The sequence below is a fragment of the Elephas maximus genome, chromosome X (genome assembly GCF_024166365.1).
Source record: "Elephas maximus indicus isolate mEleMax1 chromosome X, mEleMax1 primary haplotype, whole genome shotgun sequence".
NCBI classification, from domain to species: domain Eukaryota; kingdom Metazoa; phylum Chordata; class Mammalia; order Proboscidea; family Elephantidae; genus Elephas; species Elephas maximus.
Genome location: NC_064846.1, coordinates 46,815,075 through 46,842,654, shown reverse-complemented (window position 1 = coordinate 46,842,654; position 27,580 = coordinate 46,815,075). Strand labels below are relative to the sequence as shown.

Here is a 27,580-nt window from a genome sequence, read left to right as displayed (position 1 = left end):
GTTCAGAGGAGGTGGCTATACAGCAGGCAGGCAGCTTTATACTGTCATAAACCTTACTGGCTCAGTTCCTTTGAATTATGAGCATAACTTCGTTCAGAAGTTATGCTCAGATGCAATTCCAGCATTAATTGGACAGGGCACATGGTGCCATGCTACAGCTTCCCTGGTGCCCCACTGCCCATGGTAGGAAGAGGCTGTTTACAGCAGAAAATCTCTGAACCACAATTCCCTTCCCCCAAGTGACATTCACCTTCAAATGATTAAAAATCCAATGAAAATCTGTTACTGGGTACCCAATAACTTACTAGAGCCTAGAATGGGCCCTGCCTGGGCTATAAACAGCATTTAGGGGCCAATTTGGGCTGCCTAAAAGTATCCTATTGTTATTTCTGTCTGGAAGTTTCCCTTCTGGGGAATTAGGGAGATGGGGTGGGTAAAGAGGGGAGTAAGGAGAACCACAGCTGGGAAAGAAAGAGGCAAGTTGGTTTACCTGTACAGCGAGGGCAGCACAGATGAGGAATATGCACAGGAGAGAGGCAATGAAGGCTTGGACATCTGATTCGGCTGCAAATCACATTCCCGTTCTGAAAAAAAAGGCAAACCAAAAAAAAAAATGTCTTTCAAAGGTCACTCCGATTATGCCAGTTTGGGTAACCGTCATGCAGGGACTCACCCAGGCAGTGAATAAGGCACTCCCGAGAAGCTGAATGAAATCAGCATTTTATTTCCTTTTCTTATCACCTCCTGCGTTGGATGATAGCTTATTGGCATATTCTACTAAGGTTGAGATCACTACTGCTCCAATTTTCAAAGTCTCCCACTAATTGTGGGAGGTTCATACTGGCCTGGCTCTGAGGCATTTCTACCATTCCCCAGCATTAGCTGCAAGTCTTTTCCAAGAGCCTAGCCTGACTTCATAATCACCTTCTCAATGCGGTGGATGGGAAGAGATAATGAGTGATAGGCCCCATGAGCTGCTATGCAACCCTGAGCAAGAAGGCATTCCCTAGGACATAGATACTGGATTCTATATAACTGTGCCTTGGTCCAGTAGGCTGAGTGACTCTTCTCCTCATTTCCTTTTTAGTCAAAATTTTTTCTGAGAACAGCTGAAGTTTGGAATTGGACTGGTTAGCTAGTATGCCTGGGTGGAGTGACCGGGTCCTAGACTGATTTGCAATTACAAGATCCCTAGCTTTAACAGCTCACAGCCATTGCTGGAACAAAGGAAGGCTTTGGAAATCAATTTTTCATTTACATTTTCCATCCATAATTCATTTGAAGTTTTTTTTTTAAGGGCTACTTGTACTTGTCAGGCTGTGTAGGAGAAGAAGGTAGGGTAGAAGATGGAAAAAGAGAAGATTCCTAATGCTTGAACTGCTGGCACTGGGATCATATTATCATTTTCACTGACCTGCAGACATCAAAGCCTCAGCCCCCAAGGGTTAGCTGTCCATCTCCAATGTGTTGGGACAAGAATCTAAAACAACCATGCCCTACCAGGTGGTTAATCAGTCCCCAGATGCTCCTTTTAAAATATGCCCTAGCCATTTAAAGAGATAGCCTTCCTTTACCTAAATCTGAATCATCTTACCACAAACTTTTTGCTTTCTCGTGTACTTTCTAGAATAGATTTTTGCAGTGACTTATCACACACTCAGAATCAGGTGGTATCGTCTTCAAGTGAGATCACTGAGGCACAACAGAAACCACACCTTTCCTGATGAGATCCAAGCTGAACCCTCCATAATGCTTTATACTGAATTCTGTTCTAGAGTCAATAGATTAATAAAAATAATAACCATAATGACGACGATGATGACAATAGCAGCAGTTAACATTTCTTGAATGTTTACCATGAGCCAAGCACAGTTTCATGTGAGTTAAATGGTTTAGTGAATTTAATCCTTACTGAAATTCCATGAAATAGGAAATATTATTATCTGATTTTTTAAAAAAGGAAGCTGGAGGAGCTCAGAGAGGTTGTGTAACTTATCCAACATAGCGTGGCTCATACATGGTAACAGCCAGGATTGAAAATTTGGCCTGTCTTGACTTTAGAACCCCAAAGCTTTTTAATATCACCTTATGCAGCGTGAAAGGTTAGGTTTCCACATGCTCAAAATTCTGGCAGTCCAATTTCCTGCACAAATAGCAAAAGGATCAGGCTTGCAAGTGATTGCTCCTGCTCTGCCTGCACACTAGGGAAGAGTTGCAGTTCTTCTACAGGGTCTCAAGTGAGAGGGTGATCTTGAAAATGATCTCTGTATGCTCAGTACTCTCAACTTTCAAGGCCTAATACAAGGCTTCTGTCTTAGTTACCTAGTGCTGTTATAACAGAAATACCACAAGTGGATGGCTTTAATGAAGTAAAATTTATTTTCTCACAGTTTAGGAGGTTAGAAGTCCAAATTCAGGATGCTGGCACTAGGGGAAGTCTTTCTGTCTCTGTTGGCTCTGGGGGAAGGTCCTTGTCTATTCGGCTTCTATTCCTCGGTTCTCTGTCAATCTTCATGTGGTGTGGCATCTATCTTTCTCCATCTGTGCTTGATTGCTTCTGTGCCTATTCTGTTCTTTTTATATCTCAAAAGTGATTGGCTTAAAACATATACTACGCTGATGTGGCCTCATTGACATAACAAGAAACCCTATTTCCAAATGGGATTACATCCACAGGTATAAAGCCACCCATTGCCTTCAAGTCGGTTCTGACTCATTGTGACCCTATAGGACAGAGTAGAACTGCCCGAAAGGGTTTTCAAGGCTGTAATCTTTACAAAAGCAGACTGCTGCATCTTTCTCCCATGGAGTGGCTGGTGGGTTGGAACACCAACCTTTCAGTTAGCAGCTCAGTGCTTTAACCACTGTGCCACCAAGGCTCCTTATCTACAGATATAAGGGTTAGTATTTACAATAACATTTGTTGTTGTTGTTGGGTGCCGTCGAGTTGGTTCCAAATCATAGCAACCCTACAGGACAGAGCAAAACTGCCCCACAGGGTTTCCAAGGAGCAGCTGGTGGATTTAAACTGCTGACCTTTTGGTTAGCAGCTGAGCTCTTAACCGCTATGCCACCAGGGCTCCAATAATATTTGGGGGGACACAATTCAATCCATAACAGCTTCCCTTCCCAATTGGCCCATTTCAGTGTTTCTCAACCAGAGATGATTTTGCTCCCTAGGCAACTCTGGCCATGTTCTGGAGTCATTTTTGTTGTTATAACTGGGGAGAGGAAGTGATGCTATTGTCTAGTGGGCAGAGACCAGGAATCCTACTAAATGTCTTGCAATGCATAGAACAACCCCCCACAACAAGGAATTATCCAGCCCAAAATGTCAGTAGTACAGACATTTGGGGCTGGATAATCTAGTGCAAGATGGCAGAGACTTTTTCAGAATGGTAGACCACAACTGTGGTCCTGGGTCAAGACCATGTAAAGAAGATGGAACTACCTGCTTTGTTGGTTGTAATGCCTCTCTGAATGACTGGACAGGAGCCACGGCCAATGCTTACTGGCTGAGACAACATAAAATATACTCTCTCAATGAACCAGTGTATACTCTGTCTCAGTATCCTCTCTAGAGGGCTTCCTTGAAAACGGTTTTCAAAAACTATTTTGTTTTACACCTGAGGAATTACACTGAGCTTTTCCCAATCCCACTATCAAAATATTCCACACCTTATCTCACCATATCCTATATCATTAGTTGTTCTGAGGCAGAATCAACTCAACGGCAATGGGTTTTTGTTTTTTGTTTTTAAAGAGATCAAAGTATCTTTCCATAGCAAATACTCAAAGATCCCATGAAAGTCAAGCCAAAAAGCAATAGAGGAAAAATGCAGGAGATATTTATTATTCCTTGCAATCTGCTACCTAATTTCTTTTAGGCATTTATCACCTGAACTCCCTGGTCATCTGGGTACTGAAAGCCCCTCTACATGCTAAGGAGCAAATTGGGAAATCACACATCATGGGGGATTGTACCTCTGAGCAGATGCAGTTCACACAGTAAACCAATCCGTATGGTTCCAGGTAAGGATGCCATCTCTCACCCACTCTGTATTTCTTGTCTTGAAACATACAATATGTCTCTGAATCTGTGAGGAAGGAGATGGAGAATATGCTTGTTAGAAAACAGACCAAGTCATAAAATTCAAAGGCAATCACAGGTTACATCTGTTTTAGTACACATCAACGAAAGAGGCATAGGGAATATTTACAAAGCCCTACTATGGGCTCAGTGTTTTACATGCTTTGCTCCTTGGAGCCTCACGATGACACAGTAAGGTAAGTACTACTATTAAATTTTATAGATGAGGAAAATCAAGGGTCGTATAACCAATTAGTAGCTGAAGTGGAACTCAAAACCAGGTTTGTATGACAGTGAAGCCCAAACTCTTAACTACTGCTCTGCCGTACTGATAAGGTAAAGGAGAATATATGTCCTTTTGGAAAACCTTGTTTTCCCTTCCTTTGAGAAATGAAAGCTAATGCCTGAAATACTGATGTATGAGAACACTCTCACAGCTGCTTGGTGGTAGGGTAATGGACGAAATACATTGTGGTAGATCCCTATAAATGGCTTTTCCCACACATGCTAACATGGGTCAATTACAAAACAAATACTTGAGCATCTACTCTTTGCTAGGCACTATGCTAAGTGCCGGGGATAAAATGATGGGCAAAACTACACACAGGCCCTGCCTCCATTCAACTTACAGACTTCCTCTTACATAGACAACCCTCAATTATCCCCAAAGTAATGTCTCCCTCCCCTTTGCTGCACTGGAAATTTTGGAAGCCACAACTTCTCTTGTATCATAGTTACTTGAGCACATATCATGTTACTTGTCTTATTTTACATGTCTTACTTCTCCAACAGGTTATAAGGTCATCAAAAATGGGCAACATTTATTCTTTACTCTCTAACCATCACACGGCCTATCTAGCACACTGTGATCAAAAAATGTTAGCAATTAGCAAATGATTGGTAAATTGAATTTCAAAATCAAATGTTTTTTTTTTTCTAATCCCATTCTCTTTTATCTTCTGCTTCCCATCATACAAGGTCAGAATAACCAAGATTCCTCATGTAGCAAACACATTAATTTTCCCCATTCTCTGGTACAAATTTCCCTGAGGATCGAAATAAAAGAATAAAAAAAAAAGGCAGATAAACAAGAAATTGCGAGACAGGCAGAGCCAAGATGGCAGAATAGACAGATGCTCTGGCAAGCCCTCTTTACAACAAAAACCCGAAAAAAACAAGTGAAACGAGTATATTTGTGACAAGCTGGAAGCCCTGAGCTTCAGAGGCAAGCTTAGAAAACAAACTGAGAGGCAGGGAGAGGAAGAGAAGGTTCAGAAGCAGAGAGGAGTTACTGGACCTAAATCATCAGCGAGCCCTCAGGCACATTCCCAGAGCGGCGGCTGCAGCGGGCTGGTACTAACATTTGGCTGCAATTTCCTCAGGGAGAAGCAGCCAGCCACACAGCCCACTCACACTACCAGAACCTGAGGAGAAGGACGCTCTGGGCAAAAGCTAAGTACTTGCGTATATTTTACCACGTCCTCCCCCCACCCCCAAGCCGGCTTCAGCGCTGAATTCCCTGGGCCTGAGATAGGCCCTGTTGACCACCTAGAGCCATCCTCCCAGCCTTGGAGAAGGAAAAAATTTGCAATTGGGGGAAAGTCAATATGCTAGCTCCACTAACTGGGGGAGCTCAGGACAGAAGTGGCTCCTGTCCAAGCATAAATGGTCCATGGACTTTGAGCACCTTTCCCTTCTGCATGGACCTGTGTGGGCCTATTTCAGGAGAATAGGCCCTTGTTGGCAAACTCCAACTGTTTCAGCTGTGCAGTGGAGTGGTGGGTGTCTGATGTTTGACACATCAGAGACCTAATGACTGGTAGCTCCACTCAGGTCACCCAGCCACCCACGACAGGGGTCCAAGGATAACTGGTATGTCCCAGTCCTTACAACCAAAAACTTTGGGTGCCCATGGTCCCTCTGCAGAACCCACCTACCTGCAAGCTCTAGGCAACAGGGACGTGCTTTCCTCAGAGACACTCGGGGGTCGGTTCTCAACCCCCTGCCTTGTTCAGAGCGTGACCCCCTCCTGCAATCAGATACAGGTATATACGCCAATCACCCCTGCCCCTCTACAACTGTAGGAGAGAGCCTGTACCACACACTTGATGATCAGCTACCTGGAAACCTGAGCTGAATTCATACAAGAAAAGAGAATGGACTCTTAGACTGATATACCTGATCACAAGTTTAGTCATCAGGGGACATGACGTCAGAGCTCCAAAGGTGAAAATAATCAAGCTAGCTCACTCAAGGAACCCATTTGGGCATATCGAAACAAAACAAAGCAAGAAGCTACGACACAGTAAGCAAGCATAAACTAATACAATAACTTATAGATGGCTCAGAAACAACAGTCAATATCAAGTTACATAAGGAAACAGACCATGATCATCTCAACAAGCTCTCAAAACAAAGAATCAAGAATCTTCTTGATGAAAGTACATTCCTGGAATTACCAGGGGCAGAGTACAAAAGATTAATATACAGAATTCTTCAAGACATCAGGAAGGAAATGGAGTAATATGCAGAACAAGCCAAGGAACACACAGATAAATCAACTGAAGAAATTAGAAAGATTATTCAGGAACATAATGAAAAGTTTAATAAGCTGGAAAAATCCATAGACAGACAGCAATCAGAAATTCAGAAGATTAACAATAAAATTACAGAAGTAGACAACTCAATAGAAAGTCAGAGGAGCAGAATTGAGCAAATAGAAGCCAGAATTTCTGAACTCAAAGATAAATGACTTGACACTAATATATTTGAAGAAAAATCAGATAAAAGAATTAAAAAAAAATGAAGAAACCTTAAGAATCATCTGGGACTCTATCAAGAGAAATAATCCACGTGTGATTCGAATACCAGAACAGGGAGGGATAACAGAAAATACAGAGAGAATTGTTGAAGATTTGTTGGCAGAAAACTTCCCTGATATCGTGAAAGATGAGAAGATATCTATCCAAGATGCACATCGAACTCCACATAAGGTAGATGTTAAAAGGAAGTCACCAAGACATGTTATAATTAAACTTGCCAAAACCAAAGATAAAGAGAGAATTATAAGAGTAGAGAGGGATAAATGAAAAGTCACCTACAAAGGAGAGCCAATAAGAATAAGCTCAGAGAGAGACTGACTTGATTTGTCTTAAAGCACAATAAAAATTATAAAAAAAAAAAAAAAAAGAATAAGCTCGGACTACTCAGCAGAAGCCATGCAGGCAAGAAGGCAATGGGATGACATATTTAAAAAATTGAAGGAAAAAAATTGCCTGCCAAGAATCATATATCCAGCAAAAGTGTCTCTTAAATATGAAGGTGAAATTAAGACATTTCCAGATAAACATAAGTTTAGGGAATTCGTAAAAACCAAACCAAAACTACAAGAAATACTAAAGGGAGTTCTTTGGTTAGAAAATCAATAGTATCAGGTATCAACCCAAGACTAGAACACTGCGCAGAGCAATCAGAAGTCAACCCAGAAAGGGAAGTCCAAAAAAACAAAGCAAGATTAAAAAAAAAAAAGAAGAAAGAAAGAAATTGGGAGATGATATTTCTAACAAGGAATAAACACAGGATTAATATCTGGAACATTTTTAATCATTAAAATCAGTAAGTAAAGAACCAAGTAATTCAATGGAGAAATAACATAAGGACATGAACAGGAATTCAGGGAAAACATGGAAACAGGCAATAAACATATAAAAGTATATTCAAACTAAAACTACACTAAGATAAGTGCTTCATGTCACTTATTGGTTGAAAGAACCTCTATGACTTTTTCCCACTGCCCACAGATACATTGCAATTTAACGTTCAAACCTTTATTTCCACCTACTTCAGAATAGTAAACTGAGAGACAGAAAACCTGGGTTTGAATCTTAACTAGCTCTAGCTGTGTGGCATTGAGCAAGTCATTTAACTTGTCAGCCTCAGTTTTTAACATCAGTGAAATATAGATTATATGTTACTCAAGCAGACGTTAGAAGTTTAATTGAGGCTCTTTGCAAATTATAAAGTGCTACAAAATGTATAGCATTATTTTATACTAATTTTTTTCTAATTAGAAAGGCAATTCATATTAAACATATAAAACTGGAAAAGGTACACAAACACACAACAAGAACACAATAAAAACATAAAACTGTATGGAGGAATAAAGCACTGCACATAATCCCAGCACCAGAATATAACCACTTTAACATTCTGGTAACATATAAATAGCCCATAAGTGGAAGAAGAAATCAAAAGGGAAATTAAAAAGTATGTTGTACTAAAAAAAAAATGAAAATACGACATATCAAAATGAGTGAGATTCAGCTAATGCAGTACTTACAGGAAAATTTATGGCACTAAAATACCTATATTAGAAAAGGGAAAAAGATTTTAAGAAACTAGAAAATGTAGAGCAAAATAAATTGAAAGTAAACAGAAGGAAGGAACTAATAAAGAGCAGAAATCAATGAAATTGAAGACAGAAATCAATAGAAAAAAATTGAGACAAAAAAGCGGTTATTCAAAAGATCAGTAAAAGTTGATAAACCTCTAGCAACACTGACAAAGACAAAAAGTGAGAAGACTCAAATTATTAATTTCAGCGACAAAAAGGAGACTACAGGGCAGATCCTATCAACATTAAAAGGATAAAGAGGGAATACTGTGAACAACTTTATGCCAACAAATTCAAAAACTTAGATGAAACGGATGGATGCTTTGAAAGGTCCAAATTACCTAAGTTCGCTCAGGTATAAATAGATAGCCTGAATTTCCTATTTTTTTTTTAAAGAAATTGAATTTGTAATTAAAAACTTCCTCACAAAGAAAACTCCAGAGTCAGATAGCTTCACAGGTGAATTCTATCAAAGCCTTCCAGAAAACTGAAGAAGACAGAATGCTTCCCAAATAAATCTTTGAGGCAAACATTACACTGATACCAAGCCAGATAAAAATATTACAATTAAAGAAAACTACAGACCAATATCACTCATGAAAGTAGATGCAAAAATTATCAACAAAATTTTAGCAAATAAAATCCAACAATATATAAAAAGGATATGTCATGAGTAAGTGAGTTTTATCCTAGGAAATCAAGGCTGGTTCAATATTTTATTAAACATTGTATTGGAGATCCGAGCCAGTGAGTTCAGGCAAGAAAAAGAAATAAAAGGTATACATATTAGAAAGCAGGAAGTAAAACCATTTCTATATACAGATGATATGATTGTCTACATAGAAAATCCCAAAGAATTATTTTAAAAAGTTATTATAAATAGTAAGAGAATCTAGCAAGACTGCAGGACACAAGGTCAATATACAAAACCAATTACATTTCTATATTCTATAATGAATAACTAGAAATAGAAATTTTATAAAAGTACCATTTGCAATAGCTCCAAAAAACATGTAAATACTTAGGTGTAAATCTAACAAAATATGTGTAAGATCTCCACTCTGAAAACTACAATACAATGATGAAGGACATCAATGAAGGCCTAAAAAATGGAGAGATATATCTTTTGTTCATTCATTGGAAGACACAATATTAAGATATCAATTCTTTCCAAACTTATCTATAGATTCAATGTAGTCTCAGTCCCCAAAACCAGCAAGATATTTTATAAAAATTGACATAGTAATTCAAACTATTATTTGGAAAGGCAAATGAAATAGAATAGCCAAACCAATATTGAAAAGGAAAAAAAAAAGTTAGAGGACATATACGACATGATTTCAAAACTTAATATGCAAATAAAAAACATAAAATAAACAGTGTGGTGTTGGCAAATAGATCAATGAAACAAGATAGAGTCTAGAAAGACTCACATGTATGTGGTCAATTGATTTTCAACAAAGGTAAAAATACAATTCAATGGACAAAGGATAGTCTTTTCAGCAAACAATGCTGGAAAAATTGCATAGGCATGCAAAAATAAAACATAAATGAACCTTGATCCATATTTCACACCATATACAAAAATTAACTCAAAATGCATTATAGACTTAAATGTAAAACCTAAAACTTTAAAACTTCTAGAGGAAAATATAATAGAACACTATCTTTGTGACCTTGGGTTAGGAAAAGGGTTATTAAATATAACAGCAAAAGCATAATCCATGAAAGAAATACGGACAAATAGGACCTCATCAAACTTTAAAACTTCTGCCCTTTGACAATATTAAGAAAATGAAAAGAAAAGCCACAGACTGGGAGAAAATGTTTGCAAATCACATTTCTGACAAAGGACTTTTCTTCTTTTTTTATTGTTGTAAAAATATAGATAAAATGATAAAATAACATTTGCCAATTCAACATTTTTCACATGTACAACTCAGTGACATCAATTATATCATGTTGTGCAACGATCACATACCAATATCTGTTGCCAAATTTTCCCCACCATAAACTGAAGTTCGATGCTTCCTAAACAATGGTTCCCCTTTCTCCCTCTCTCACACCCCTGGTAACGACTATCAAATTCTGATCTCTGTATATTTGGCTACTCTAAGTATCCCTTTCAAGACTAAGATATCTCACTCACTTTTTATGCCTCTAGAGTTCTTTAGAAAGGGAGTAGCCTGATTTTAACTCATTTAGCCTCAAGGTGGGAACCTTTTGAAATGCACAAAACTCAAAAATCCTGAGTGGAAGCCTCATTTTTGTGTAGGCTCAGCGTTGTCTGAGGTGATACCCTCCTGGATGTGTGAATTTTCTAAACTTTTCACAGGTTTGCCTTTATTTCTGTGAGATAAGCTTCCTCACTACGTTTCCTGAGATAAAAAATCCTTTGGCTTTATTTATTTGGGTTGTAAATACTGCTTTTGCTGTAAGGAAGAATGCATTGTACCATGTTTTGAAAAATTTCATGAAGGAACAAAATGGCTAAGAATAAGGAGACTAGAATACAATGTATGTGCTGTCATTGCCAGGTGCCTTCATATTTTACCTCATGTTTTGCAAATTTTCAAGAAATAAAATTTTAAAAATAATTTTATCATTGACTTATATTGACAGGATTTATGTCATCTACAGTGCACTGGGACATATGGGATCCCAGATAACGGATATCAAAATTCGTAACTCAGAGCAAAAATTCTGAATTGGTCCTTTAATCAGCATGCCTTCATTAGTGAAAACACATAGTATCATCAAAAAATTCAAAGGAGAAAATAATTGGGTCTTGAAAGGAGCATTTCATATAAGAAGGATCTTACAATATTTGTCCTTTTGCAACTGACGTATTTTGCTCAGCATACTTTCAAGCTTCATCCATGTTATAACATGTATCAGGACTTCCTTTCTCTTTTGGCCGAGTAATATGTCACTGTATGTATATACTACATTTTGTTTATCCATTTGTCTATTGATGGACATTTAGGCTGTTTCTACCTTTTAGTTATTGTGAATAGTGCTACAGTGAACACTGGTGTACAAGTGTCTGTTTGCATCACTGCTTTTAAATCTCTTGCTTATAAACCTAAAGAGTAGGGTTGCAGTATCATATGGTAGCTCTATGATTAACTTTTTGAGGAATCGCCAAACTGTTTTCCACAGTGGCTGTACCATTCTATTCTGACCAACAAACTATGAGAATTCCAGTTACTTCACATAAACGACTTTTATCCAGAATATATAAAGAAATCTCGAAACTAAAGTATAAGGAAACAACCCAATTAAAAAATGGGAAAACAGCTGGAATAGACAATTCACCAAAGGAGACATACAGATGTCAAGCATATCATTTAGTCATTAAGGAAATGCAAATTACAACCATGAGGAGTTATTCCTACCCACCTATTAGAATGGCTAAATTCAAAAACCTGACAATACCAAGTGCTGATGAAGATGTGAAACATCTGGAACTCTCACACTTTGCTGATGGAAATGCAAAATGGTACAAGCCACTATGGTAAACAGTTTGACAGTTCCTTATGAAGTTAAACATACACTTATTATATGACCCAGCAGTCCCACTCCTAGGTATTTATGTAAGTGAAATGACAACTATATTCACACAAAAACCTGTACATAAATGTTTAAAATGGCATTATTTTTAGTCAACAAAAATTGGAAGCAACCAAATGTTCTTCAACTAATGAATGTATAAATATCATACAATGGAATACTACTCAGCAATAAAAAGGAATGAACAACTGATACAAAAACAACATAGATGAATCTGAATGGCATTATGCTAAATGAAAACGCCAGACTCAAAGTCTACATACTGTATGATTCCAATTAGTTGACATTCTGGAAAAGGCAAAACTATAAGGACAGAAAACAGATCAGTAGTTGACAAAGCCTGGGGCTGGGGGAAGGATTTGACTACAAAGGGTCACAGGGTAAGTTTTGTGAGTGATGGGGCTATTTTATATTTTGGCTATGGTTATGCTTACATGACTGAATGCATTTGTGAAAACTCACAAAACTGTGCTCTAAAAAGGGTGATTTTTGCTATATGTAAAGCACACCTTAATAAAACAATATATAGAAGATAATCACTTGTTCCATCAACAGAGGAATGGATAAACAAAATGTGGTAAATACATACAATGAAAATCTATGCAGCCATAAGGAATAATGATGAGTTGTCAAAATATTATAATGTGGATGAATACGGAGGACATTATGCTGGGTGAAATAAGTGAATCACAAAAGGACAACACATATATAAGGACAATATATATAGCTACCACTTTTTTCTCTACTCATCTGAAGCAAAAGAGAAAGAAGGAAATCAAAGACTGAGAGAAGAAACTAGTTTACAGGACTAACAGTCTACAGGACCCATGGCCTTATCTACCCTGAGACCAGAAGAACGACATGGTGCTCAGCTATCACCAACAACCGTTCTCCTCAGGGCCACAATAGATGGATCCTGATAGAATGGGAGAAAAACATGGAGCAGAACCCAAATGCTTAAAATGTCCAGACTTACTGGACCAGTTGAGGCTAGAGGACTCCTCGAAACTATCGCTCTGAGATACTCTTTGAAACTTGAACTGAAACTATCCCCTCAGGTCACCTTTTAACTAAATAACAGATTGGCTCATAAAATAAACAAAATCAACTGTGAGTACTGCGCACCTTTTAAAAAATCATCTATATGAGATCGAAAGGCCAACAATTACTCTAAAGCAAAGTTGGAGGGGTAAGGGCACAGGGAAACTAGATTACTGGAAACAGAACATCCAAAACGGAATTAACAAGAACATTGACACATTGTGATAAATGTAACCAATGTCACTAAACCCTATGTGTACCAAACCCATTGCCGACAAGTCGATTCCGACCCATAACGACCCTATGGGTAGAGTAGAACTGCCCCACAGGGTTTCCAAGGAGCAGCTGGTGGATTTGAACTGCCAACCTTTTGATTATCAGCTGAACTCTAAACCACTGTGCCACCAGGGCTCCAAACAATATGTGTAGTAATTGTTAAATGGGAACCTAATTTACTGTGTAAACTTTCACCGAAAACAGTAAAATATGACTTAAAAAAAGAAGATAAACAGTTGTAGCATTCCAGTAATCTCCTTTCCACCTTTCTTCTATGCGTTATACGTATGATGGTTTTATTACAAAATTAACAGCATATAGTACATATATTTTGTATCCTCCTTTCTAAAATTAACATATCATGAACATTTTCTGCATTAAATAATTTGCCCCAAACGTGATGCCTAGTGACTTGATTCTACACAAATACACAGTTGTACCATAATTTATTAATCAATCCCCTATTTTGGGATATTAGGATGCTTCCTTTTCTATTATGATCAACATCCTTGTATGTAAACGTCTGTGTGCAACACATATTATTTTCTTAATATAAGTCCTTAAAAGCAGATTTATTAGGTCAAAGGTTTTGAATGCTTTCAAACTTCTCTTTTTCAGTTTTTTATTTTTTTTAATTGTACTTTAGATGAAGGTTTACAGAACAAAATAGTTTCTCATTAAACAGTTAATACACATAGTGTTCTATGATATTGGTTAACAACCCCATGACATGTCAACACTCTCCCTTCTCAAACTTGGGTTCTCTTATTACCAGCTTTCCTGTGCCCTCCTGCCTTCTGGTCCTTGCCCCGGGGCTGGTGTGCCCCTTTAGACTCATCTTGTTTTATGGGCCTGTCCAATCTTTGGCTGAAGGGTGAACCTCAGGAGTGACTTCATTACTGAGCTGAAAGGGTACCCAGGGGCCATACTCTCAGGGTTTCTCCAGTCTCTGTCAGGCCAGCCAGTCTGGTCTTTCTTTTTGAGTTAGAATTTTGTTCTACTTTTTTCTCCAGCTCTGTCTGGGATCCTCTATTGTGATCCCTGTCAGAGTAGTCAGTGGTGGTAGCCGGGCACCATCTAGTTGTACTGGACTCAGTCTGGTGGAGGCTGTGGTAGATGTGGTCCATTAATCCTTTAAACTAATCTTTCCCTTGTAGCTTTAGTTTTCTTTTCAATCTTCCTTGTTCCCAAAGGGGTGAGAACTGTGGATTATTATCCTAGATGACCCCTCACAGGCTTTTAAGACCCCAGACACTACTTACCAAGGTAGAGTGTAGAACATTTTCTTTATAAACTATGTTATGCCAATTGAGCTAGATGTTCCCTGAGACCACAGTCCCCACAGCCCTCAGTCCAGCAATTCGATCCCTCAGGAGAGTTTGGATGTGTCTGTGGAGCTTCCATGACCTTACCTTGTGTAAGTTGTGCTGGCTTCTCCAGTACTGTATACTGTCTTACCCTTAACCAAAGTTACCACTTATCTATTATCTATTGACTGTTTTTCCATCCCCACCGCTCCCCTCCCTCACAACCATCAAAGATTCTTTCTGTGTGTAAACCTTTTCAGTACAGTAGTGGTCTTATACAATATTTGTCCTTTCGTGACCGACTTATTTCACTCAGCATAATTCCCTCCAGATTTATCCATGTCATGAGATGCTTCACAGATTCACCGTTGTTCTTTTTCATTGTGTAAAACTCCATTGTGTGTACGTACCACAGTTTGTTTATCCATTCATCTGTTGGTGGGCATCTAGGTTGTTTCCATCTTTTTGCTATTGTGAACAATGCTGCAATGAACATGGGTGTACATATGTCTATTCCTGTGATGACTCTTATTTCTCTAGGATATATTCCTATGAGTGGGATTGCTGGATCATATGGTATTTCTATTTCTAGCTTTCTAAGGAAATGCCATATCATTTTCCAAAATGGTTGTATCATTTAGCATTCCCACTAGCAGTGCATAAGCATTCCAGTCTCACCGCAGCCTCTCCAACATTTGTTATTTCCTGTTTTGTGTGTGTGTGTGTGCCAGTAACGCTGGGGTAAGATGATATTTCATTGTGGTTTTGATTTGAATTTCTCTAATGGCTAGTGATTGGGACCACTTCCTCATGTGTCTGTTGGCCACTTGAATGTCTTCTTTGGTGAAGTGTCCATTCATTTCCTTTGCCCATTTTTTAATTGGATTATTTGTCTTTTTGTTGTAGAGGTATTGGATTTTCTGGTAGATTTTAGAGATTAGACCTTTCTCTGATTTGTAATAGCCAAAAATTTTTTCTCAGTCTGTAGATTCTCTTTTTACTCTTTTGGTGAAGTCTTCTGATGAGCAAAAGTGTTTAATTTTTAGAAGATACCAGTTATCTAGCTTATCTTCTGGAGTTTGCGTGTTGGTTGTGGTTTGTATCCTGTTAATGCGATGTATTAGGGCCTCTAGTGTTGATCCTATTTTTCTTCTAGGAACTTCATAGTTTTTGGCTTTTTATTTAGGTCTTTGATCCATTTTGAATTAGTTTTTGTACATGGTGTGAGGTATGGGGTCCTGTTTGATATTTTTGCAGATGGACATCCAGTTTTTCCAGCACCATTTGTTAAAAAAGATTTTCTCTTCCCCATTTGACGGACTTTGGACCCTTGTCGAAGATCAGGTGACCATAGGTGGATGGATTTGCATCTGGATTCTCAATTCTGTTCCACTGGTCAATGTATCTGTTGTTGTACCAATACTAGACTGTTTCGACTACCATAGCTGTACAGTAGGTTCTGAGGTCAGGTAGTGCGATTCCTCCTACTTTATTCTTCTTCTTCAATAGTGCTTTACTTATCTGGGGCTTCTTCCCTTTCCACAGAAAGTTAATGATAATTTTTTTCATCTCTTTAAAAAATGTTGCTGGTATTTGGATCGAGATTGCATTATATTTGTAAATCCCTTGGTAGAATTGTCATTTTCACAATGTTGAGTCTACCTATCCATAAAAAACCACTGCCATCGAGTGAATTTCAACTAATAGCAACCCTACAGGACAGAGTAGAACTGCCCCATTGGGCTTCCAAGGAGCAGCTGCTAGATTTGAACTGCCGACCTTTTGGTTAGCAGCCAAGCTTTTAACCACTGTGCCACCAGGGCTCTTCAAACTCTTGCTCCATATTACCAAACTGCCTTCCAGAAAAGCTGCACTAATTTACCTTTCCTTAAGCAGTGGCTGGGAATGCCAACACTGGATATTTAATTGTTTAAAACTTTGCCAGTTTGGTGGGATGGTGGGAACAAAACGGAACCAATATTTTTTAATTTCTCATCAAGGTTGAATCTATTTTTATTTTTAGTAATCATTTTTATTTCTTTTATATGTCCATTCATATTAATATAGTATATTAATCTATATTGCTGGTCTCAGTTAAAGTGATGAAAACATTTATTAATTGAAAGAATTCAGAAAATCAAAATTACTTTTTCGGCAGGACTTGTGTGTTTTTCAGCAAAGTCTTAGAAACAATACAATTTTCTCCGTATAGACACAAATTAGACTTCTGGCCCACAACACTCAAAAATGGAGTAAGAAAAAAATTTAAATATATTAACAATCCCAGTATCTTCAACTAATGAGAGATGATTATGAATTTCCCAAGACTAACATCTAAATGAGGCATCTTTCTCCACTTTCCACATGTTTGGTGAGAAGAGAATGACTGTTTCTCTACACTAAATTTATAGTCTCACTGACAAACACCTAAGTGATCTGCATATCATATATACAACTTATCTGGGCATTTCACAAAGAATCTGAGAGTACATTTGGAAGCAATCCATGAAGGTGTCTAGTTCAGGTGGTGCTAGCTTGTTGTTGTTGTTGGGTGCTGTCAAGTTGATTCCAACTCATAGCAACCCCCATGTGACACAGTAGAACTGCCCCATAGGGTTTTCCAGGCTGTAATCTTTATGGAAGCAGATAGCCAGGTCTTCCTCCTGCAGAGCCGCTGGGTGGGTTCAAATCACCAACCTTTCGGTTAGCAGCCGAGCACTTAACTGTTGCACCACCAGGGCTCCTTGTTAGCTCATTAGACTATCATAAACAGTCATAGCTGTATGAGTCTGAGACCACTAATACTTGAATGGATGTAAGCTAGATGTTACTTCATGGATCCAAATCTACACTGCAAAGTAAGGAACTCTGTGTACTACACATTTGATTCGGGATTGTTTTGCTTGCTTGGATTAGCTCACTCAGAGGTTAACAACATATCTACCTACTTAAAATATGGTTTGGGATGAGCTTTCACTATCAACTATGTGATCTCAGTGGTTGGGTGACTTACTCTTTCTTACCTGATGGAGAAGAAATGAGATAATAAAAGCTAAAGACCTCTGAGACACTAAGCACTCAATAAGACAAGCTATCAAAACATGGGTTTCAAATATATTTGCATACAGATTTTCAGAAATCTCATCCAAATTGTAAAGGTTCTAACTTGCTTAAGAGTAGCAGGAAAGTCTGCTTCCAAAAATGCAGGATGTTCTGATACCACAGGGAGGGTATTCTTTATATACAGCTTTGAAGCCAGTTGCTATCCCTTCTCTGATATATCTTTAAGACAGATTATTTCACTGACACTATTAAATGAGTACTTTCCATATATCCAAGATCATCATTAACCATGAAAACCACAGATAATCCAAATGTCTTTTTTCAGCCAATAGACTGCACTTCCTGCCAAATTCAGATCCTAAAGCGTATTGTTAGACAAAGTGTAAAAACTGAGTGATCTGAATTTTTCTGCTCCAAATTTGTTCCAAAGGTTAGGAGGTGAATGATAAGTGTTAATAGGAGCCAGGGATCCAGGTCCTGAAAAACTTGGAGTTGGATGAGGATGGTGATAACAATAATAACAAAAACACCACTAACATTCACTGAGCACTTCCTATGAGTTAGGCCCTATTCTAAGGGTTTTATATTTATGGATTCACTAAATCCTCACAACAACCTCATGAGGTAGTCCCAATATCATCCTCATTTTATGGATGAGGAAACTGAGGCACAGAGAAGTTTGGCAATTTGCCCAAGATCACATAACTAGTCAAGTTATGGAGCTGGGATTCAAAAAACCTAAGTAAGCTTCAGAACTGAGCAATGTAACCACTCCAGAATTCTGACTCTTCTGCTACATAGTTGATAAGGTGAAGGGCATTCATGTTTAGAATTTAGAAAGTAAAGGGCTTCCACACATTTTTGTCTAACCCTTTCGCAAATTAACCTTCTAGTCTACCTTTGAGACACAGCTTTGATCGCCTTTGAAAGAATCGAGTGTTGTTTGTAGTAGAGTTAAGTCATACTCAAGACAGACTATACAAAATGGTACAGCTGGCACAGACTTTATTTTGCAATTTTTTGTATCTATCTCAGTGACAAAGTATAAAGTATAAAATAATTCCCATGCTCTGAAAGGCTTGGAAATCTAGTTGGGAATACCATATTACCCCAGTTAAAAGTTCTTTTTCATTCTCTTTAAACCTACCAGCACTTTCCTCATAGTATTCACGTGGTATTTATCTCATATTATGGCACCAGTATCTTCCAAATTATGCTTCATGGGGTAAAATTTTCTTATTCAGATACTAACTTCTGATAGAAACCTGACTCTAGATGCAAACATAATGATCTGTCATCAAGTACATTGGTCCTGTTATCAAAGCATTATGAGATTTGGCCAATTATGCCAGAGACAGAAATTCATAACTCCTAGAAGCAAATTCAGGAGCTGTAAGCAAACTAGGAGCTGAACAGTAATGCTATCAGTGCTATTAAAGAATGTTTTTGCAGTTACTGCCACTGATTTTTTTTTTCAAGTACATAGCAAAATAAACATTATAATCTTCGAGACGTGTTTTACCACAGTTGGCCAAGATTGAGTGGTCTGGACAGTTATAGCTGATTTCTCCATGAATACATTGAACAATTATCAGTTTTTATAAACTATGATAAAGTCAATTTCAACAACGTCTTAGAAGTTTGAACTTTTAAAAAAGTTTTTGGCATCAAAAGTTTTTGGCATCAGAGAATTTGTTGAGTTACACAGTATAATCAACCACACCTAATATCCCAGTGTATTCATCTTGGATAAGAAGCACAAGTGAGTTGACTTTATTGAAACAATTGTACCTCACCAAGTTCTAGAAGATAAGGGCAAGAAAGTAAGGTGATCCCTTGCCAGTAACTGAGAGATACCAGCTGGAGAATGAGTGGCTTACCACTAACTAATGGTATCTGAAAGTAGAACTTGGTCCCAAAGGAATTACAACTAACATTTGAGATGGACTTTCAACCTGCACCATTTTAGCTATTTTTCAAATGGTTCAGCTGGCCCTAATTAGAAGTCAAGATCCCCGCTAATTTAAGGACACTATTGACAGTAACAACAATGGCAAAATATAAACAATAGAGAAGTGCCACTATTCCACCAACGTTTTGCCTAATCATTACTGCCCAGCTCCCAGGACTAGGTCAAAAAGTCAGTAACTTCATCGTCAGTCCAAAAGCAAGAAAACATTCCCATGAATTCCCACCAACGGTTTTTTTATAAGAGCTATTACACATCACTGAGTATTACAATAATATTTATTCTATTATAACACATACAGTCAATGGAAAGGGAAGATGAATGCTGTTAATTATATGAGTGGACGAATCAAGTAAACAAATTCCTTTTTAGTTTTTTATTTTTTTAAAAAACGGCTACCACAATAGTGGAGTGAAAACAAAGGCGTAAGTGTTTCTTATCTGTCATTTATCAAACTTGAAGAAGAATGGAGGAAGGGGGAAATGTAATAGTTATGGGGATGAGAGGAGTCTTTTATTTCTCTGGCAATTGGTTTTCTAGATTTCAAGTCTCTATCAGATTTCCTCAGGGCTTGACGACTCCATTTCCACACCATGGAAACTAGTGAAATGGATAGCCATTCTCCATCTTACCTGTACAGCTTATTCCTCTTCATCTAGGAGTTAATTATCTTAGTTGTATTTGCTCAATCATTTGCCCAAAATTAATTCAACTTAATATGTATTGAGGGGCCATGCTGTTCCACTATGAGCCTTGTGGCTATTTCATTTATCTACTAGCAAGTGGGCAAACTCAAGGAGAAGGAAAGAGTCCTTATTTCAAAGAGGTTTGACAGTCGAGCGAAGTGACATCATTGGCTAAGATGAGAACTGGAGATTTTCCATGAAATTTCAATTCATCATGCTCTCTCTATCTTCCATTAGCATGGATAACTGGAAGTTGATGGTATTGTCATTAGTCTTTACTATGAAGCCATGGGAAGATCCTTTTACAGAAAGGGTGCTCAGCTAGCGAAACTTGACCCAAATATTTTTTCTGACTAAAATTATCTCCTCCATGTCATATGGCATAGGACTTTGGGCAAAACTCAATGCCTTTGTTTGAAAAAAAAAAATTGTTCTTCCTATCAACACCTCAGCTGCACAAGTCTATGTTAAAGAGGTTTTCTTTTTGTTTGGTCCAGAATACAAGTTGGACTCTTGAACTTTTCACAACAGAATCAATTTTGCATCCCCTGCAATTGGTATCTAAACAATCTAGCTTTTATTTCAGACAACATGGGTTTTATCTTTACTACAGATGCATTTTAGGGAATCCAACTGTAAACTGACACAATAAGCCCTGATCCAAACAGGTTATAAGACAGTGTTTCATTTTTGTAAAATAATATGTATGCATAGCTGAACAAAGAAAAAAAGACTAGACATATATACCAATTAACCATGGTTATCCTGACATGTTGAGACTACAAGTGACTTTTGTTTTCTTTATACTTTTCTGTATCTTCTGAATGTTTAACAATGAAGTTCTATTTTATAATCAGAATTAAGGTATCTGATAGTTGACAATCCAGTCTAGTAGAGATACTAAGCATTCATTTGTTTAACATTTTCATGTTCTATCTTCCAATTAACTTAGATCATCCAAAGGTAAAGTACCTGGATCACATAACCTCAGAACTTATAGAAAGACCTTTATTGAGTTATGATTCAGTGTTTGCCCTCTTCCTTTACAGAGGGTCAATATAGAAATGTCAAACAGACAATTCTTATGCCTTTAATGAAGCCAAGACTACAGATAGTCTCCTTTTACCACTCAGAATGTGCTTTATTGAAATATTCCATGATCAACACTCTTGAGCAGAGTCGATTAACCAGTAGGCACACCTTTGACGTGGCGTAACAGGTGAAATTGTGCACTACAGATTAGTAAGTAAGCACAAATAAACCCGTACATACCTTGCTTTTTTTTTTTTTTACCTTGCTTATTGGTAATTCATCCCTCCTCAAGTGAGTGGAAGGTGGGGATAATCTCTGGAGATGCAACTATAAATTTTCTCTTGCCAGCAAACCTAAAGTCTCCCTTTTTATCCTTCCAGGAAGCATAAGAAAAATTTAGAGTAAAAATGCTATAATCTACCAAACCAGGTGTTAAAAACATCTACTCCTTCTACTTTCTTTCGTATGGCCTCTATTTTGTTTCATCTCTAAAAACATTACCTTGCAACTATTCTTTCATCTATAACCTGTATCTAATCCTTTTGGAAGCAGACAGGGTATAAATCTTAAATGAATGAAATACTCTTTGCAATGACTTTGCAATGTTGAAGGAAGTTGAGTACCCAAGGCCACGACCTTGGTTTCCCTTGTCCTACCTTCCCAGCCCCTATTCTTGGATCCTTTAGTTTTCTGTCCAGAAAGCAAGAATTCCTCTCAGTTTACATGTAGAGAATCTTTAGTTCAAAGAGCACGAATGACTCAACTAATACCACACAGCAACAACAGAGGACTGACCAGAAACCAGGTCTTCTGACTCTTAGCACAGTCCTCTTTCCATTAAATTATGAAGACATTCCAATCCTACTGAGAAGTCAGAGAAATTTAAGAAGCATAGACATAAAGACACATATTTTTAACCTTCCTCACAACTTTCCTTTGGCTTAGCTTGTTTAGGTTCCTGGTCTTTGTCTTTTAACTACCAAATAATGTACTGTCTCTCTTAGGAATTCTGGTTACAAAGCTCTTTATTTATTCACTTGGATTCTTTCTTATTGAACAAATATGTATTAAGTGGCTGCCATGTGCAAAGGACTGGGTTTCTATTCAAGAGGATGGACTGGCTTCCTCAGAAAATTGCCCAGAGGCAAACTGGCACAGTAAACAGAACACTGAATTTGGAGACATGGGTTTTAGTTCTGGCTCTGGCTTGGACATGCAGTCTGCCCTTGTACAAGGTCACTTGACCTGACTGGGTTTTAAGTTTCACATCTGGAAATTAAGGGGATAATATCACTTGGCTCATAAATGGGTTTTTCTAATAGTTTTTTTTATTGAAAGTTAACTATATGCCAGCCACTGTGCACAGCACTTGGTGAACACAATCTCATTTATTCTTCAAGTGACCATGTTGATGGTCATAATGCTATTGTTTCCCCCATTGTAGTAACAATAAAACTAATGTTGGAGAGGTTAAGTAACATTCCCAAGGTATGTAAGTAAGGGGAGCTGGGGTTTGAATCTAGGCTGACTCCAGAGCAGACGCACCACTCAATGCCCCCCACCACAGCATAAAATACAAATAAGAATTCACTTTGAAAAACAGAAGCCTATCTAATTTTAAGATATTCTTCCTTTCGTTCACCTCTACCTACCTAAACTTCTAAGATGTGAATAGGTATACTCTGCTTGCTTCTTTCCATTGTCCGATAATTGCTTCAAATCTCCAAATGAGAATCTGGGGGAAGAAAACTGATGCCTTTCTGGCTGGCTTTCACAATAGGCAGAGGGTCTGGGCGGGCTACCTAAGGCCACTCTTCACAAGTCTCAAACTTTCTAAATATCTTCTTTCTTCCCTTCAATCTTTTGGTGGCTCGCCCTTCTGGAGAATTCAAAGGCCCATTTTGAGCCAAATATGAATGCTGGAAGCTTTTCTCCTGGGGAGAAAAAGGAGTGAGAATCTAGCCCATTGGAAGATCCAGCTGACTCATCTTATAAAGCAGGAAAGGACTCCATGAAATACATGAAAAGTTTCTCCATCCCAGAACCTTTGCCAGACTTGGCACAGGCTGGTCCATTAGAAACACGTAACTGAATATTCCTAACAACTTAATTCATCAACCTCGCTTTGATCAATAGTTCATTACCTAAGTTAGATCTGCCAAAAGGAGCAAACTCTTCAGCCCATTTGTCCCATATTTGCATGAATATTATGCACTGAATGTTACGCTCCTTTGAACTTCAAAAGAGCTTCCTGGCCTCTTTGACTAAAACTTTAACAACAGCATAATGGAGTTACAGAAAGGCTTTTTCCCAGCTAAAGACCTCAAACCTTGCTAACTAATGCTGGATAGTAACAAACTTTTATATAAGCAACAAATGGCTCATTCTTCCATTGCAATGCACCTTAATTGCTTCATCAGTATTTCCTGGTTTCCTGAGCCTGTCTTCCCTCTTGTGATAGCAACCGCAACAACGACTAATCAGTTCCCAGACAGTGGCAGCACCTACCTCCACCTTTTTCTTGCAAAAAGAGCTTTGCACAATTAAAGCATCTTTTCCAGATCTCCTTATATTTCTACACCAACTAGGTGAGCACCTTTGACCATAACCGTATGCCCCCTCATTGCATATTGATGCCCACAGAGGGAGAGCAAACAGGCAACAGAGTACCATCCTTGACCCAGAAGCTTACAGTCTAACCAACCCATGAAAGATCAAGAATCTTGGCTTCCTTGGGTAAAATGGTATCAGGCAGTAAGGAGAAAACTTACACTTACTTTCCTAAAGTTTTCCCACTTATGTTTTGTTTAATTAAAAAAAAAGAACATCTCTTTTTCCTTCATTCATTCCCGTGTCTCCAGAATTGGAGAGTAAAAATATGAGAAATGTAATGTGTCTTTCCTTTAAAGGACTTTTCTCCTCTTCTAAAAGTAATATTTGCCAATGGTAGAAACTTTGGGATAGATTTTAAAAGCATAAAGATGAACAAAAGTAACAGTCATAATCCTACCACCCAGAGATTAAAAAAAAAATTAGTTCCCTACTGCACATCATATATGAATATAAATTTCAGGTGAGTAAAGAACTATGGGTAAAACCCAAAATTATGAAAGCAAGAGAAGAAAATGTAAGACTACGAGGTGGGAAAGACCTTCCTAGGAATAACAAGAAATCCAGAAGCCATAAAGGAAATGAATGACAGATATGACTAAATAAAATTTTAAAATGTCTGTATGGGAAATACAACTTAAACAAAGTTTAAAGCAAATGGAAGCCTCAAGCAACAGTATTTGAAATACAAATGGCCAATAACCTTAATTACGATAGGCTTTTACAAATCAATAAGATAAGCAATCAATCTGGAAAATAGGCAATTTAATGAAGAAAAATAAATGAACTAAAAAAAAAATAACTGAAAAGATGCTCCATTTCACTGATAGAAAAATATCAGAGTAAAACAGAAGTATCATTTATCCCTACTTATACTGGCCTCCAAATACAAAGATTAATAATACTTTTGGAGGAAGAATCAGAAATGCATTCATACACAGGTAGTGGGAGTATAAACTGATACAGCTTTAGGAAGGGTAACTTGGCAGTACTTATCAACGTTGAAACTCAATATACACTTCGACCTAACAAGTCCTCACAAATACTTGCCCAAGTGCCTAAAGATGTTCATTAACATATTACCAGTAATTGCAAAAACTAGAAGCAACCTTAATATCTACCAATACCAAACGCAAACCCATTGCTGTCGAGTTGGTTCCTCATAGCAACCCTACAGGACAGAGTATTTAGGGTCCATCTTTCTTTGGTTTGTCCGTTAAGCTCTAAATTGCGTGAACCAAAACCAAAAATCAAACCTGCTGCCGTCCATCAATTCTGACTCACAGAGTAAAACTGCCCCACAGGGTTTCCAAGGAGTGCCTGGTGGATTCGAACTGCAAACCTTTGGTTAGCAGCCAAATGCTTAACCACTGTACCACCAGAGCCCCAATATCTACCAATACAACAAACAAAACAAACCCAGTGCCGTCGAGTCAATTCCGACTCATAGCGACCCTATAGGACAGAGTAGAACTGCCCCATAGAGTTTCCAAGGAGCACCTGGCAGATTTGAACTGCCAACCCTTTGGTTAGCAGCCGTAGCACTTAACCACTACCCCACCAGGATTTCCTATCTACCAATAAGGACTAGTTAAATACACGAGGGCGTATTTATGCAAATGAAACCTATGTAGGCATTAGAAAAAGCACGGCTCTGTTAGTTTTCTATGTTCTAGACACATTATTGAGTAAAATCAAGTTAGAGAAAAACACATATAACATCATTTCATTTTTGTGAGAAGAAAAAACCCTAACATGCATATATTTTTTATAACAGGATGAAAGAACACATAACGAACTATTAATAATTGCTATCCCTAGAGAGTGGGGTGAGGGGGTTTAGGGATATATATTCTCCATGAAGCTCAGATATTTTCATTTTCTTTTGTTCAATGAGCATATACTAATTTCGCAATTTTAAAATAAGTTGGCATAAGCATTCTCCAGGGTCACCGAATTTTCAACAAGTAATGTTCTTAATGGTAGCACGACATTATGTTATATCTATCATTTATGTAGCCATTTCCCTATGAACTGGCATTTTCACTGCTTCAAACTCCTTAATGTTAGAGCTGTAATATAAATTTCCATGTACACATTGTGTGTGTGTACGAGTATATATCAAGGCAACACATATAGGGTATATATACTTTGAGATTTCCCCTTTAGTGGAGAAGACTTTGCAAATGTCTCCAAGACAGTTAGCTTGGGTGTGGTCACATACAGAAGATGCTAGTAGCTCATTCAGGGAATGACCATGACCTTAGCCTCATCATCTGACTATAAGCCTGAAGCACTAGACCAGAACTGGTATCCTGGACCATCTGTTACATAAGCACTTTGACACCTACTGAATATCAGAAGGGCTTGGAACAAATTCTTAGGCAGCAAGAGATATTAGAAAGTGATAGATTTTGGTCCATAAGTATTTAAGGTCCATCTCTTTTCTTTGGTTTCTCAGGTAGGCTCTCAATTGCATGGATCAAAACCAAAAACCAAACCCGCTGCCGTCAGTCGATTCTGATTCAGAGAGTAGAACTGCCCCGTAGGGTTTCCAAGGAGCACCGGGTGGATTTGAACTGCTGACCTTTTGGTTAGCAGTCGTAGCACTTATCCACTACGCCACCAGGGTGCGTGGACAATAAGTCTCAATTCTTCACAAATATGGAAGGATTCCAAGAGATGGTCTTCTAAGACTTAGAAGCTTCCCCACGATGCCAGAAGTAACAGGCTATCAGGGAACTTTCTAAGAGTGGAGAGATTTTAAAGCACAGCTGATTGTGAGCTGAACTGAGAATATATATTTTTTCTCTAACTTGATTTTACTCAATCATGTGTCTAGAACATAGAAAATCATGTTCTTTCTAATGCCCGTATAGTTTTCATTTGCATAAATATGCCATGGTGTATTTATTTCTATCACATCCACTTAAATCAAGGAAGACTTCTGGAAGATAAGGGCTCGGAGGTAGACTATATTCAAGTGGAAGGAGAAGGTGGTAGTTTGAGGAATACAAAGGAAGAGGCTGACCAAGCTTCCCCTTATCGTGATCTTGCCCTGCTAAATTTGCTGTGTCCCGATCATACAGATATCACCACAGATTACTATGCTTAAAAGCCTAATCAAAAGCACTATTTTTCCCAGAAAGAGGGCTAAATTTACTATGAAAAGGGTAGTGAGACAGAAACGCATGTAATGATGGCATAGGCTTGGCATTGTTCTCCCTGTCAGCAAGCCTCGTGCCTGATATGTTTAACTTATGCTGATAAAGGAGATAAATGTTTAAGTGATGGGCTTCAGATGCTGCGTCAGCTCCTACCGACAATTATTTTCACAGTTCCTTCTCATGAATAAGTTCAGTGGAGCAGAGAATGCCCCCCTTGGACCAGTTCCACTTAGTGCTTCTTTTGATGCAACCTAAAAGGGGAATTAAAGCTATGGATTTTCCTTCAAATTTACAGCAAGTGTCCCCTTCAGAGGTGGCTGCAAGTGGCCAAAGAAGGTGAGGCCCATACTGTGCAAAGGCAGCAGAAAGCTCC

The 27,580-nt window shown here is 38.1% G+C and overlaps 1 protein-coding gene across 6 annotated transcripts in view; it reads right to left on the bottom strand.

Annotated features, from left to right (window-relative positions):
• CHRDL1 (chordin like 1) overlaps positions 1-27,580 on the bottom strand; it is a 152,478-nt gene that overhangs the window by 120,107 nt on the left and 4,791 nt on the right. For all 6 annotated transcript variants that reach the window (XM_049872071.1, XM_049872074.1, XM_049872076.1 and 3 more), the window contains exons 3-4: positions 3,985-4,097; positions 491-584 (exon numbers count right to left, since the gene is read on the bottom strand). In XM_049872071.1, the coding sequence (XP_049728028.1) occupies positions 491-584; positions 3,985-4,097 (207 nt within the window). The remainder of the gene's footprint in view (positions 1-490; positions 585-3,984; positions 4,098-27,580) is intronic.